Source organism: Miscanthus floridulus, chromosome 6, assembly GCF_019320115.1.
Source record: "Miscanthus floridulus cultivar M001 chromosome 6, ASM1932011v1, whole genome shotgun sequence".
Lineage (NCBI taxonomy): Eukaryota > Viridiplantae > Streptophyta > Magnoliopsida > Poales > Poaceae > Miscanthus > Miscanthus floridulus.
In genome coordinates this window covers 131,038,546-131,051,990 of record NC_089585.1, presented here as the reverse complement: position 1 = coordinate 131,051,990, position 13,445 = coordinate 131,038,546, and the positions used below count along the sequence as shown (strand labels likewise).

The 13,445-nt window shown below is 44.9% G+C and overlaps 2 protein-coding genes and 1 pseudogene across 5 annotated transcripts; 2 read left to right on the top strand and 1 right to left on the bottom strand.

Annotated features, from left to right (window-relative positions):
* The first annotated feature begins 2,175 nt into the window (after positions 1–2,175).
* On the top strand, positions 2,176–3,114 carry LOC136461250 (uncharacterized). Its single transcript, XM_066460622.1, has one exon. The coding sequence runs from the start codon at positions 2,176–2,178 to the stop codon at positions 3,112–3,114; it is 939 nt and encodes a 312-aa protein (XP_066316719.1).
* Positions 3,115–4,670: 1,556 nt separating this feature from the next.
* On the bottom strand, positions 4,671–7,884 carry LOC136456989 (GDP-L-galactose phosphorylase 2-like; annotated as a pseudogene).
* Positions 7,885–8,076: 192 nt separating this feature from the next.
* Positions 8,077–13,110, top strand: LOC136456990 (DNA repair protein recA homolog 3, mitochondrial-like). 4 transcript variants are annotated; one of them, XM_066457021.1, is made up of 8 exons: positions 8,077–8,210; positions 8,828–8,885; positions 9,077–9,291; positions 10,135–10,252; positions 10,815–10,987; positions 11,092–11,238; positions 11,628–11,759; positions 12,095–13,110. In XM_066457021.1, the coding sequence occupies exons 1-8, from the start codon at positions 8,136–8,138 to the stop codon at positions 12,485–12,487; spliced, it is 1,311 nt and encodes a 436-aa protein (XP_066313118.1). In that variant the 5' UTR covers positions 8,077–8,135; the 3' UTR covers positions 12,488–13,110. The 4 variants fall into 4 exon arrangements, with proteins under 4 accessions (XP_066313118.1, XP_066313119.1, XP_066313120.1 ...); XM_066457022.1 differs by lacking the exon at positions 10,135–10,252 and adding an exon at positions 9,410–9,497; XM_066457023.1 differs by lacking the exons at positions 8,077–8,210; positions 8,828–8,885 and adding an exon at positions 9,410–9,497 and having other exon boundaries at positions 9,153–9,291.
* Positions 13,111–13,445: the final 335 nt, after the last annotated feature.

Sequence of the window (13,445 nt, the reverse complement as noted above, 5' to 3'; positions counted from 1 at the left end):
CTTGCTCTGCCTGTTTCCTGGGTCCTTACCGAGCGGGTGTCTCCGGTCGGTTGGTCCCAGTCGGTTCTGATTGCGCCAGTCGGAGAAGAGCTGTAAGCAGAGGTTCGGTGCATCCCCGGTCGGAAGACGCGGGTCGGGGTCAAAAGCGGCGTTGGCTAGGCCTTCTGATCGGAGAAGCGGGTCAGAGTCGGAAGCGAGCGTTGTTCCTCCTCGGCCAGGCCTTCCGGTCGGAGAGGCGGGCTAGAGTCGGAAGCGAGTGTTGTTCCTCCTCGGCTAGGCCTTCCGGTCGGAGAGGTGGCCCGGAGTCGGAAGGGGGCGCCGTTCCCTCTTGGCCAGGCCTTTCGGTCGGAGATTGGATCGCCTTTCTGGCCTGTCTTTGGTATTTGGGCCGACCCAGAAATTGCGCGTCGTTTGCAACGTCGTCTGCTGGGCCGAGCTTTTACTGGGAAGCCGGTCCATTGTAAAGTCGAGATGGCGGACTAGAGGGGGGTTGAATAGCCATTTCTAAAATTAATCGCGTCGGCTAACCGAAACAATTGCGGAAGTAAAACTATCGGTCTAGCCAAGACTACACCTCTCTATTTATGTTCTCTAGCACCTTTCAAAAATACTAATTAAGCAACAAAGGTGCCGGACTAACTCTTGTTCACAATCAATTAGAACGACAGATCTAGCTCGACAAACAATACGGTTGATCCCAACAATGCGAGGCTAGTAAAGTAGAAATGACAACAAAAGTACAATTGTACAGATGATTTGGTGTCGTCGGCTTTGATGAGCCATTCTTGTTGTCGAACTCGAGCAGGCCTCGATGAGCACCAGAGGTCCAGAGTAGGTGGAGACAGAGATATCGAAGAGGTGCAGAACCCTATAGCACCGAACGATAAGCGAAGGCGGCAAAATATGCATGACCAGCCGGGTAGCTCCTCCATGCCGCTGCCCCGCTGCTCGTGTCGCGCTTCCCCTTTGCCTAGCGTCTGCTCTCTCGCCCATCCGGGCACCCCCCGACAGTGTTGGCAACGTCGCAAACGGCAAAGCCGATGGCTCCATGCGTTCGCTTGGGCGAAATGCTAACTAGAACGAACAACTAAGGAGGCTGGCCCATAAGAGAAGGAAGGTGCCAAGGACTGACTTGGACTGAGTTGTTGTTGCGTGTTTGTGCTCAAATTAACACAATTTGTCTCAAGGACAAACATATACATATATTATAGTACGTACATAGTAACTGTAATTTTTTTTTTTGCCAATAATATTGGGTGTACATCTGTACACGGTACACTGCGTCCGCCCAATCCACACAGCGGAAGTACAAAAGGAAATGTGTCTGCCTTTGATTCAGCGGAGACGGAGAAGTCAAGCGGCTCGTCGAACAAACGTTCTGCATGCAATCATATCACACTTGTGCTAGTTCAAAGGAAAGTAATACTAGAGAGCGATTATGTCACACTAGTCTCTTACCACTAAAAAGAATAAAATGTGGATATTTTTTGATATGACATTTATTTTGTTTCGTCCGTCTGTTCACGCCTGCGATCCCACGACATCTTAATTACTGATTGATCGTGCCATTCTCCTTGATTGAATATTACATGTCATGTGATAGAAAAATCACGATAAAATAGAAAGTAGAAAATTATTGTGCTATCCATATACACATTGCATGTTTGCATGCACCGGCATACATGGCAACGAGCAAAACGAAAGAGAATTAACACAGAAGGAAAGAGAATTAAGACAAAAGGAACCTCTTTGCATTTATGAGAATCTTGCCAAATCTACCTACATTTATTTACTTCTCCTCTTTTCATTTGCAAAATGGACAACTTTTTTCTCCTTTCATTTGGTTTCATGCTCACGTGTCCCATCGTCCTCGCTTGCTGTTTCTTGCGTGAACCATAGTTGATGTCATCTGTCTTCCATGGCACAACCTCCCAATCCCAAGAGAAGGTCCCTACCTCTCCCTAACTGGAGATCCGGCCTGCCAGAGGATCTCCTCGAGTCCATCGGGTAGCGTCTCGCGTCAGGCCATGACGCGGCGTCCTTCCGATCCGCTTGCTCCCCATGGCGCGCGCCGTCCCGTTCGCGACCTTCGGGCCGCTCCTATTGCTCCCGTTCGACCCCGACTCAGACCGCGTCGGCTTCTACTGCGTCCTGGAGAGGAAGGTCTTATCCAAGATGCTGCCTGACGTGCGCGGCAAGGTGGCGTGCGGCTCCTCGTGTGGGTGGCTGGCGCTCATGGACGAGGCGGCGTCCGTGACGCTGCTGAATCCATTCGCCGGTGCCCGTGCCCCCCGCGTTGAGCTCCCGCCAGCAGGTGAACACGTCGCAGCGGCGTCCTCATCGGAACGCGTGTCTAGGGTCCACGGGCGGTGGGTCCTCCATCCCACCAACGGCTGCGGAGACACAGATGCCGTAGGTAGAGCCATCAAGCTAGAAGACATGAGGGACGTGTTCTTCCGTGAGATCGTGCTCTCAGCGCCGCCTAACGCCGCCGGCCGCGAGTGCGTGGCCATGGCCATGCTTGGGTGCTCCACGGAGGTCACGTTCTGCCGGGTTGGAGTCGACAGCATATGGACGCTGCTTGACACCAAACTAGAGTTCTCTGTGGGGTCCATCGTCCACTGTCAAGACAAGTTCTTGGCGATCGATTGCACTGAAGAAATCTCCGTCTGCAGCAGCAACGCCGGCGGCGCTACTCCAACCGCAACGCTGCTGCCATCGCTGTCGCCACCTACGGGGCTCTGCCACTGCAGCTACCTGGAATCAAACGATGAGCTGCACATTATGGGTGCCATGGTGAGCACGTTCCACGAGACACAGAGCTTCACCTACAACAGCGCGATCTACAAGTGCAACCTCCACGACCATACGCCGAAGTGGTCCAGGGTGAGGGACATCGGTGATCAGACACTGTTCGTGTCTAAACATTTCAATGAAAGCTTCAGTGGAACAGGTGTATCCAAGTATAAGGAGAACAAAATCTACATGTCTGAGCCATTGTATGGGGATCCATACGACTTGGTCCATCGACCGGAGATCGTTGATATTGCTACCGGTGCACCCGAAGTGAAGCACGTCCAGGAAAAGATGCAGGGTTCTGAGGCTCTACGTTAGATTTGACCCAATCTCTGAAAGCTCTAGAGTTTGTAAGCCTACGACGCCGCGCACTCCGTGACTGTGTTAAATTCATAAACCTTACTTTTTGGATTAAATGTCACTTTAACGTTAGTATTTAATTTAACAGTATTGTTATCTTATTGTACGATTCGTGTGTTTTTAGTATAAATTATTAGTTATCTCGTAGCAACGTACGGACACACTACCTAGTACCTGTTAAAAGGAAAGTGGTACTAATTGCAAGGAAAGTTTAAAAAAATACAGTACTAAGTTGAAAAAAATGCAATCATATCACACTTGTGCTAGTTGAAAGGAAAGTACCGTACTAAGCTGAAAAAAGTGCAATCATATCACACTTTTGGTAGTTCAAACTTCAAAGGAAAGTTATAAGAATTATGTCACACTAGTACCTGTTAAAAGGGAAGTGGTACTAGTTGAAAGGAAAGTTTTTTTTAAAAAATACAGTACTAAGTTAAAAAAAATACAATAATAGTTGAAGGAAAGTAAAAAAAATACAGTACTAAGTTAAAAAAAATTACAGTACTAGCTGAAAAGGAAAGTAAAAAAAAAACACAAAAGGAAGTGGTACTAGTTGAAAGGAAAGTTTTTAAAAAATAAATACAGTAATAGTTCAAGGAAAGTTTAAAAAAAGTACAGTACTAAGTTAAAAAGTACAGTACTACTAGTTGAAGGGGAAAGTTAAAGGAAAGTTAAAAAAAAAGTACAATACTAAGTTAAAAAGTACAGTGCTACTAGTTGAAGGGGAAAGTTAAAAAAAATACAATTTGGCAGGTCTCAAACCTGCGACCTTCGCGTTATTAGCAGGACGCTCTAACCAACTGAGCTAATAGTCCATTTCATACATGGTTTCAATAAAGCTTTTAGTGTCGGTATACTACTAAACAGCAGTACATGACACCTTATAAGAACAGTTTCGGACCACCTACAGCTACGATCCGCTCTCTACAAACTTATCCAGAGTTGCATCCAACATCATCGATTCACCGTTAGGAACACCGGGACGCAATCTCTTGAACTCCCTGGAAAATGTTTCAGAAAAGATCTGCAGGATTCTTGCTCTCCGAGAAAAAGATCTGCAGGCTGCTTCAACAAGAAACCTCCATGTATTTGTTTGCCTCGGACTCTCAGAGGCTTCACCACTCCAATTTCAGTACAAAATGGCCACGAAGCTCCCAGATCGCTGGGTCTATTCTTGTCCAGCAACTCTTGGCTTGCTCGGTGAGTTGCTTCTTCACGTAGCACTGATCGACTGTGGGAGGCAAATGCCAAATGATGCTACAAACCCACTGCTTGCATGTGGCGTATGAGTAAGTTCAAATTTCAGAACTTCTGAAGTTGCACGGCAGTATAGTACCTGTGTTACGAGGAAAACTCTCTTGCAATTGAAGCGAGCGGGTCGAGAAGAGCAACTAGGCTCTCTGCTCTTCCCGGAAGAAAGCCTTCACAGTACAGCAGCAGGATTTATGTGAGTTTGGTACGAAATTGAAGTCAGATAAACCATATTATTTTCATTCCAGAGATGATGAGTCAAATCAGAAATGCTACTACATGATATAGCATCATAAAGTAACAGTTACCAATACAACTGTTAACTGGAACTTCAGAATTGTTACACTCTAGGAACCTATATCCGAGTTACAACCAAGGGAGCATGGTCAGGAAGTCGAGCACGCATCGATTCAACTCCTGAAATTCTGTTTCAGAAAGAGCCGCTTCAACCAGAAATCTGCATATGTTTGCCTCAGAGGCTTTGTCGTAGTCCTTCCTCCTCTTCAGCACCAAATGGCCACTGAGCTCCCAGATTGCTGGATTGATTCTCATGTCGAGGAACTCTTGGCTCGCCTTTCCAAGGAGCTGCTTCTCCGCATAGCACTGACCAATCGGTTTTGAGGGAGATAAATGTCAAAACATTGCTAAAGGAAGAACTGTGAACATTGTTTCAGAGTTCAGAATTTACAACCAACTAAGGTTGCATGGCAATACCTGTGGTAGGAGGAAAACTCTCTTGCCAGATTCAGAGTTGAGGACATTGAAAGGTCTGTTGTTCTCTTGCAAAAAGATGCACACTTTGGATACCACATCCGACAAATCTTCCAGGCTTGCACCACCTTCGAACAAAAAGCCATTGATTGGATAATCCACCAGGTGAAAAAATGCTCACGCCATTCCCTAGGCTCGTGAGCTTCTCTGTGGTTGCCTTTTCAACTGGATACTGTACTTTCAGGTAGTATGCCTAATGAACAAAATGCCAGTATATGACTTGCTGAGAGGATTGTAATGTACGAACACTTGTCAATTGTCACACTGCAACCCAGAAGTATATGACATATAGACATTCTGAAGACTAACCTGGAAGTGAAGGTGATTGATAGTTGCAAAGCCGCCCAGGCTGTTATAACCAACTCTGAAGAAGGGATTCCTTGCCTCTCTTGCAACAAACATGGCTATTAAAAAGCTCTCTTGATCAATCCTCTGCTGTAAACAGTCCTGGATCTTGGGAGTCAAAAGGACATGGCAGTAGCCAATTGGACTCACCTGTGACCCAGAAGATGAAAAAAATGTTAATCAAATCATGTCGAATTTCTATCAGTAAAGCATTAAGTAAATTTGACAGAGGGGGGCGCACTGACATTAATCAAGATGGCACTAGAAGAAGCTGAAACAGTATCAGGAACACCATCAAAATATTGTGCAGAGTCTTTCTCAGTTTCATTGAATCTAAACATCACCTCCAATGGGCTAACTTTTGTGAAATTAAACTTCTCACTGACAAATGGCTGGAGGACTTGGTTCATTGTGAAGTCAGTTGGCCGTTTCTTTTGGTCACGTCCTTCAATTAATGTTGCCACAAAATTGTGTTCTCCAGGTAGCACCTATGACATGATTATGCAAAATTAAGAGAGAGATGAAATCACCCAAAAGATACCTGACCAGTTAATTGGAGAGAATCAGATAACGAAAAAGAAAACCTTTGTTTCACAGGAACTGATGTCATGGTGAAACAAGCCTCTCATCTTGCGATCGTCCCACTGCAATAAGCCAATAACCGCTCATGTTTATGCTTTAACTAGCATTCTTTCAATACAAATCATAATCGGAATGCAGACATGATGTGTCTAAGGCATGTAAAAATTACAAACCTCATTAAAAAGTTTGCATAGAAATGGTGACAAATTTGAACCTTCATGCTCTGTCAGGTCAAAACTAGTGCCATCCATGGTTAGTTCTGTTTCAGCTGAAAGCAATGTCAAAATATACAGGAATCAGACAGCGCCTGCAATATATGAGTTTGTGTTAGCTAGTAAGTTCCATACAGCTCATTAGTCATTACTAGCACTGCGTTCAATACAAGGTCGCTATGAACAAGCGTCACTTAAGAAAATGCCCAATTGTTCATATGGAAGTAGGTAACAGTTGTGCAAAAGGAAAAAAAGAAAGATGTAGAAAACAGATGCATGAAGTAGACGGGTCGTTTCACAGCTCAGCATTTGGGTTTGTCCCAATCCAAAGGCTCAAAACCATTCCCCAGATGCACAAATCAATTCCCATTTTTCACCACCAGTTTTTCCACACCACATGTTCAATTGATCCATGTGTGCTGTCGGTGACAAGTCATAAAGGCCAGTAGGCCACTCTTTTCCCTGACCACAAGCACAGAAATATCACATCAGCTAAGAGAACGATGCCGGCATACCGAAGAAACGCCGCCGCGAGGTTCGGTTTCGGCGAGCTCTCGACGCCGCGGGAGCAGGAGCAACCAGCGATGGAATGAGTTGGGCTAGAAGAGCAGTGACTGACATAGGAAATGGCCAAACTTTTGCGGGGGACGCAGGTGGAAATGGCCCCCAAGGGTTGGATCTCACTCAAAGGAGGCCTTCCCCCAAGTCAGTAGCTGGATTTGGTGGCTTTGTTGAGAGATTGTGGGCGGAGAAGACGGTGGATTCACGGCGACCCCACGTGGATAAGCAACGGGAAGAGAAGGGAAACCGGGAGGAGGGCAGGAGCGCCAGGATGGTCACCATCACACGATGAGAGGAAGGTGCGGCCGCGCGCTCCGTATGTGTGATATCACGATCATTAGTCGCGATCCAAATCAGGGATTAATTTGCAACAATTTTAAGTGGTTACTGTCGTGGACCACGACCTCCGGGCTTGCGGTCGCTGGCGGACGGCGCTCGCCCAAGAGGGGATGCTTCGATGGAGGACCGAAACCAGAGACGGATACGCAGGACGGACTTCCCCAAAGTCGCTGACAGCCCCCGCGCCGTTGAGCCGCTTTCTCTGCACGACTTGCGGCCCTGATTCACTGCATCCGAGAGATAGACGATGATGACGGACTGCTCAGCCCCACTAGGAACTAGGAAGCGACCTCGGATGCAGCCAGCGACGGAGTGAGCGGGAGGAGAAGAGCAGCGAGCCAGCAATGAACAGGGAAAGGAACGCACCTTTTCTAGCACAGAAAGCAGGCGGCAATGGCGTCCCAAGGATTGGAATCTCACTCAAAGCAAGTTCCCGAACAGAGGTTTCCTCCGAGATTTCGGTCGGATTCCGGAGTGGAGCCTGAACTTCTGAAGAAACTGCAAAACTGAGAGAAGGGATAGACGAAGATGCCAGGTGGGCCGCATCGAATTCGTTAACTGATGGGCCATGAAGGTTTCTACGCGAGCCCATCTGGTGATAAGATACCTCGACAGTACATGGACCCACTTGCAGCCGTGGACCACATCCACAGACCACACAGGCCATCAGTTATTCCGTGACTCTGACAAACAGGCTCCACATATTTTCTGGTCCACGGGCGGTCCATCGGAGTGTACAGCAAGCGCCGGCCCGCGGGGCGCTCTTCCCGACCTCCGGAGTGGGAGCCCGGAGAGGCGGAGACCGGACTCAAAAGGGGGCGAGGCGGAGCGCAGCCAAAACCCCTAAACCCTAGCCCCCATCCCCCGTCTCCGGGCTTCTCCGCGCGGTTTCCAACGGTTGGAGGCCAAGCCGCCGCCATGGCGACCCTCCTCAGGCGCGCGTCGCTGCGGCGCGTCATCGCCGCCGCCGCCTCCTCTTCTTCTCACCTTGAGGTCCAGCCCTCGCTCTCTCCGCTGTATTTAAGCTTTTGGTGTGGTTGGGGTGGGCTGGGTTGGCGAGTGGCGACTCTCAGTCGAATGCTCGATGCGTTTAGTTGAGTTTTCTACTGTGCTGATTGAGAGTGAGCCCTAGTTTTGTCACGGGAGTTTGATCATTTGTATGCGGAATCGCGGCCTTTGGGTCGAATTCCTCTCGATTTCAATCTCAATTCGCGACTGGGTAAACCCTTATAGTTCTATGTCAACGTGTTTTATCCCATAACTAAATTTATAGGTTTATTATCTCTCTTGTTTACTGCTCCCTGCTTTTATTGAGCGCCGCCCAAATATCACTTTTCTGTCAGAAATGTTATTTGATATTACTGTGTGGTAGATTTGTTTTCCTATTGTGTGACCACAATACAAAATCATAAGCACTCCCCATTGCTATTAACATTTTTATTTAGTTCAACAGCATGCTTAAAGAACTATAATGGCTCAATAATTTTTTTTTGTAGTATGTACGGCAGCACAAGATTAAAAAATACTAATGGCATTGGGGAATATGATACATGCACTAGATTTTTTTTAAATGCAACTCCTGTTTTTCTGATACTTTAATATTTGTGCAGAGCTATAAGCAAGGGATCTGTGGCTCCACGTTTCATTGCCGAGAGTTCGCATCAAAAGGTTATAGACAAATTCTGTTATACTTTTTGCACATTGCTTGTTGTTTTGAAGTCTTGATCTCTTATTGTTACCTGCATTGTGACATGATTATACTACTAGTACAGGATTTCTTCCTTTGCTTCTGTTATACTCCTTTGTCACTGCCCATTGGATCAGTTACTTATTCAGTTATTCTTCTCTTGCCTGTATAGCCAAAAAGAAGAAGTCAAGTGGAACTGACTCTGGTGAGGAGAATATGTTAAAGAAAGACTTGGCTTTACACCAGGCTATCGATCAAATAACGTCTGCATTTGGGAAGGGGGCGATAATGTGGCTTGGGCGTTCACAAGGCCATAGAGATGTACCTGTCGTGTCTACTGGGTCTTTCGCTTTGGATATGGCTCTAGGAACGGGTGGTCTTCCAAAGGTAAGCATTTGCATGTTAATGATTTAAGCAAATTGGAAAATTTGATTAGTCTAGTTTATGATATTGTAAGTTGATGTATTTTATTTTGTAAAAGTTTCATGCTAGATATCTTTTATAGGGGCGTGTCATAGAGGTCTATGGTCCAGAGGCTTCAGGCAAGACAACGCTTGCTCTACATGTCATTGCAGAAGCACAAAAGAATGGGGGTAAACTCTGAACTTTCAATGATTTCCGTAGCATGGGAAAAAAATAGAGGAAAGTAGCTTGACAATTAGGATAACCAAAGTTTGGGATTTTATAGGATGCACCTGGTCTGGTGAATTATCCGCTCAGCTGCTTTCTTTTTTGTGTGTAACATTCACCAAAGAGGGGTGCTATCCTATGGAAACTGCTCCTTTGCCCGCCCCCTGATCCAGAAAGGGAGACCCAACCTTGACATCTTTTAAGGCAGTTTGTACATGCATCATGATTACAAAATCAGAATTATGTAACAACTTTATCTGTTCTTTTTAAGCAAGTCATGAATATATTTTGAAAAGGTAGTTTTCCAGTTTGATTCTCAAATGCTGATTTTCCTTTTAAAAATTTCGCTGGCCTGCCTACTTAACAAAGCTTTTTGAATAATTGGTTGAAAGTTGCAATACCTGAAGTTAAAAGAAAAGCTGTCCTTACCTTGTATTTAGAATTTAGAATATGAATAAAATATGTAAAGATGTCAGCCGTGGATGTAGTTTTCACTAGTTTGAAGGAACTTCCTTTGTCTACAGTCTACTAAGCCTTATAATTTTTCGCTGCCATGCTTTATCATTTGATTAGTTTGAATCTTAATTTCAATTATGCCAGAATCAGAGAGACGGGGATATCGATGAAGATGTTAGCCATAGAATCAAAGCAGGGTGGATGAAGTGGCGCCAAGCATCTGGTGTCCTATGTGACAAAAGGGTACCACAGAAGCTAAAAGGCAAGTTTTATAGGACGGCAATTAGACCTGCTATGTTGTATGGTGCAGAATGTCGGCCTACGAAAAGACGACATGTTCAACAGATAAGTGTCGCGGAAATGCGTATGTTGCGTTGGATTTGCGGTCATACAAGATCGAGTTCGGAACGATGATATACGTGATAGATTAGGGGTAGCACCAATTGAAGAAAAGCTTCTCCACACCGGTTGAGATGGTTTGGACATGTCCAACGGAGACCTCCAGAGGCACCGGTGCGTAGTGGAATCCTAAGCCAGGATAGTAACGTGAAGAGAGGCAGAGGAAGACCGAAGTTGACTTGGGTAGAGGCAATAAAAGGAGACTTGAAAGGATGGAATATACCCAAAGACTTAGCCTTAGATAGGAGTGCTTGGAAAACAGCTATTCACGCGCCTGAACCTTGATGGCTTCTGCTGGGTTTCAACTCTAGCCTACCCCAACTTGTTTGGGACTTAAAGGCTTTGTTGTTGTTGTTGTATGCTTTAGTTACTCTCTTGTAATTCTATAAGAACATCTTAATGACTTTTTTCTTTCTGTTTTCTAGGTTACTGTGCCTTTGTAGATGCAGAGCACGCTTTGGATCCAGCTCTCGCAGAGTCAATTGGCGTTGACACTAACAATTTGCTCCTTTCTCAGCCAGACTGTGCTGAGCAGGCACTCAGTCTTGTGGACACACTGATTCGAAGTGGATCTGTTGATGTTGTTGTAGTAGACAGTGTAAGACCTCTTTTTGAGCGGAGTTGCCCTCTATTTGTGCAATATTGCCGTTTCTTCTTATGAGTTTAGATGCACAGTTCATATTATCTCATTCTACTATGCAGGTAGCTGCGCTTGTTCCAAAGACTGAGCTCGATGGTGAGATGGGTGATGCACATGTTGCTCTTCAGGCTAGGTTGATGAGCCAAGCTCTTCGCAAGCTTAGCCACTCCCTTTCACTTTCGCAGACAATTTTGTTATTTATTAATCAGGTATTAATCATACATAATTTTCTCGGTGTTAGTTCAAGTAATTTATTTATAATTTATTCCGGTATGTATCTTATTGAGGCAAAGCTTCACATATGTCAGAAGATTGTTGCCATATTGAACTTTAATTAAGGCTATAAATATAGTTGTATTTTTTTTACCTTCAAGTTCTGGAATTACATGCTGCTTAAGCAAAAAAGGAATGCCACTGTAAATTAGGAAACATTAGCATACAATTCTATCTTTTGAAGGGATATACCTGGTCCTTCCTGTGCAATCGTACCGATTTTTGCATGCAATTGATATTTGTTTTTTATGCAGTTATATCCTTATTTTTCCTTAAAATGGCCTGTATTTTTGCTGCTGACTTAGTCTCTTTGTCTCCATTGTAGATCAGGGCCAAGGTAGCCACATTTGGATTTGGAGGACCAACTGATGTCACTTGTGGTGGCAACGCCTTGAAGTTTTATGCTTCTGTTCGCTTGAACATCAGGCGTATTGGTTTGGTAAAGAAAGGCGAAGAGGTGATTAACTAAATCATTTATTTAGCATTTACCCGATTTAGTTTAGTATCCAGTACTTTAATGTGTGAAATTCAGTATGTTCACAGCGTGACTTTGATTTAGCAGAGATATACATGTCTGCATGAGGCCTATTTAACTGAGCCACTACTAGACACATGGCATAGGCAATTTATAGGCATCTACATGTGCTGTCACTCTACAAGCATAAATTAATAGTGAATTAAAATAATTGACTCTACATATGCCATATGGGCTTTGCAGTAGTGAGATTTGGTGCTCCCTGGAACAGTATACACTTTGTGTAGCTTTTGAATGATGTTTTCTTCCATTTGCAGACAATAGGTAGTCAGATTGCTGTGAAGATTGTAAAAAACAAGCATGCCCCACCCTTCAAGACTGCACAGTTTGAGCTTGAATTTGGAAAGAGGATATGCCGCAGTTCTGAGCTTTTTGAACTCGGATTGAAGCACAAGCTTATCAAAAAGACTGGTGGCGCATTTTATAGTTTCAATGATATGGCTTTCAATGGTAAACATAATCTTAAATCTTACCTTGATGAAAACAAGAGTGTTGCAAATGATCTGGAGATGGAACTAAGGAGATTGATGGGAACTGAAGCACCTAAAGAGCAGGAGGCAGAAGATAGTTCGCTGAGTGATTTGCCAGAAGAGATTGTTACACCTGAAGTATCGTCAGAAGAGGATCTGGGAGCCGTAAGCGAAGCTTAACCGGTGATCTGATGTGCTGGCAAGTGGGAACAGAATTTCTGTAGCAGTTGTTCCCGTAAAACAATATTTTGGGTCCTGAAGTCACCACCGTTTGGATCAACATAACCTGTGGTGTTCTGGTGACAGACTTCAGTTCTTACTGTGCTTATACAGTAGTGTAGCATGAAGAAAAAATCGCATTGTGTGAAATCATGCTGATAACTGAGAGGTGGAAGTTGAAGTAAGCTGGGTAGGGTGAGGTATTGTGGTCCGTGGCTATTTAAACTTTAGTGAGCGACGGTAGTGTAGCATGTAATGGCGTGATCGTGTATATATGTGCACATTTTGAAGTCGTGGTGTCATGGCGAAGTCAATTTCGAAAGCATTCTTTATTGAGTGCTGCTAGAATTACATTGAGCTCCCTCCAATTCCGGTACTTGCCTGCTTTTTTCCTTGGAGTAGCTAGTTTTGGTTTTTGGATGGTTTCTGTTGCTGGAAGATACTCGTAGTACAATGTAATGTAACTGGGGCTTTTCTGATCTGGGCTGATCCGTGTTTGCCGCTTTTCTGATTTGGGCTGATCCGTGTTTTGCCCATCAGGCCCATTGACAGGTCCTTTCCTGTAGTGTACATTGCTCCCCTTATCTGTGTCCCTTATCTGATTTTCATGGAGGAATGGTAGCCATAGCCTGTTCATCAACCAACAAAGTGTCGTCCTTTTCCCTTTTCATACCCTGTTCGTTTGGGTTGGTTTGGTTTATAAGTCATGACTGAAAGTACTGTTGGTTGGTTTGGTGTGATAGAAAAATATTATTCGTTGGTTGATAAATCATGACTTATAAGCCAAATACGACCCAGCGAACAAGCTGTTATTCTTCACCATGAAAGTGGCTCCCTTTTTAGGTGCCAGTTGATGCAGGAAATGATTTCTTGCTGGCAGTACTTTTTGTTCCTTGTGGCGTAAAAAGGCTGATCAGGT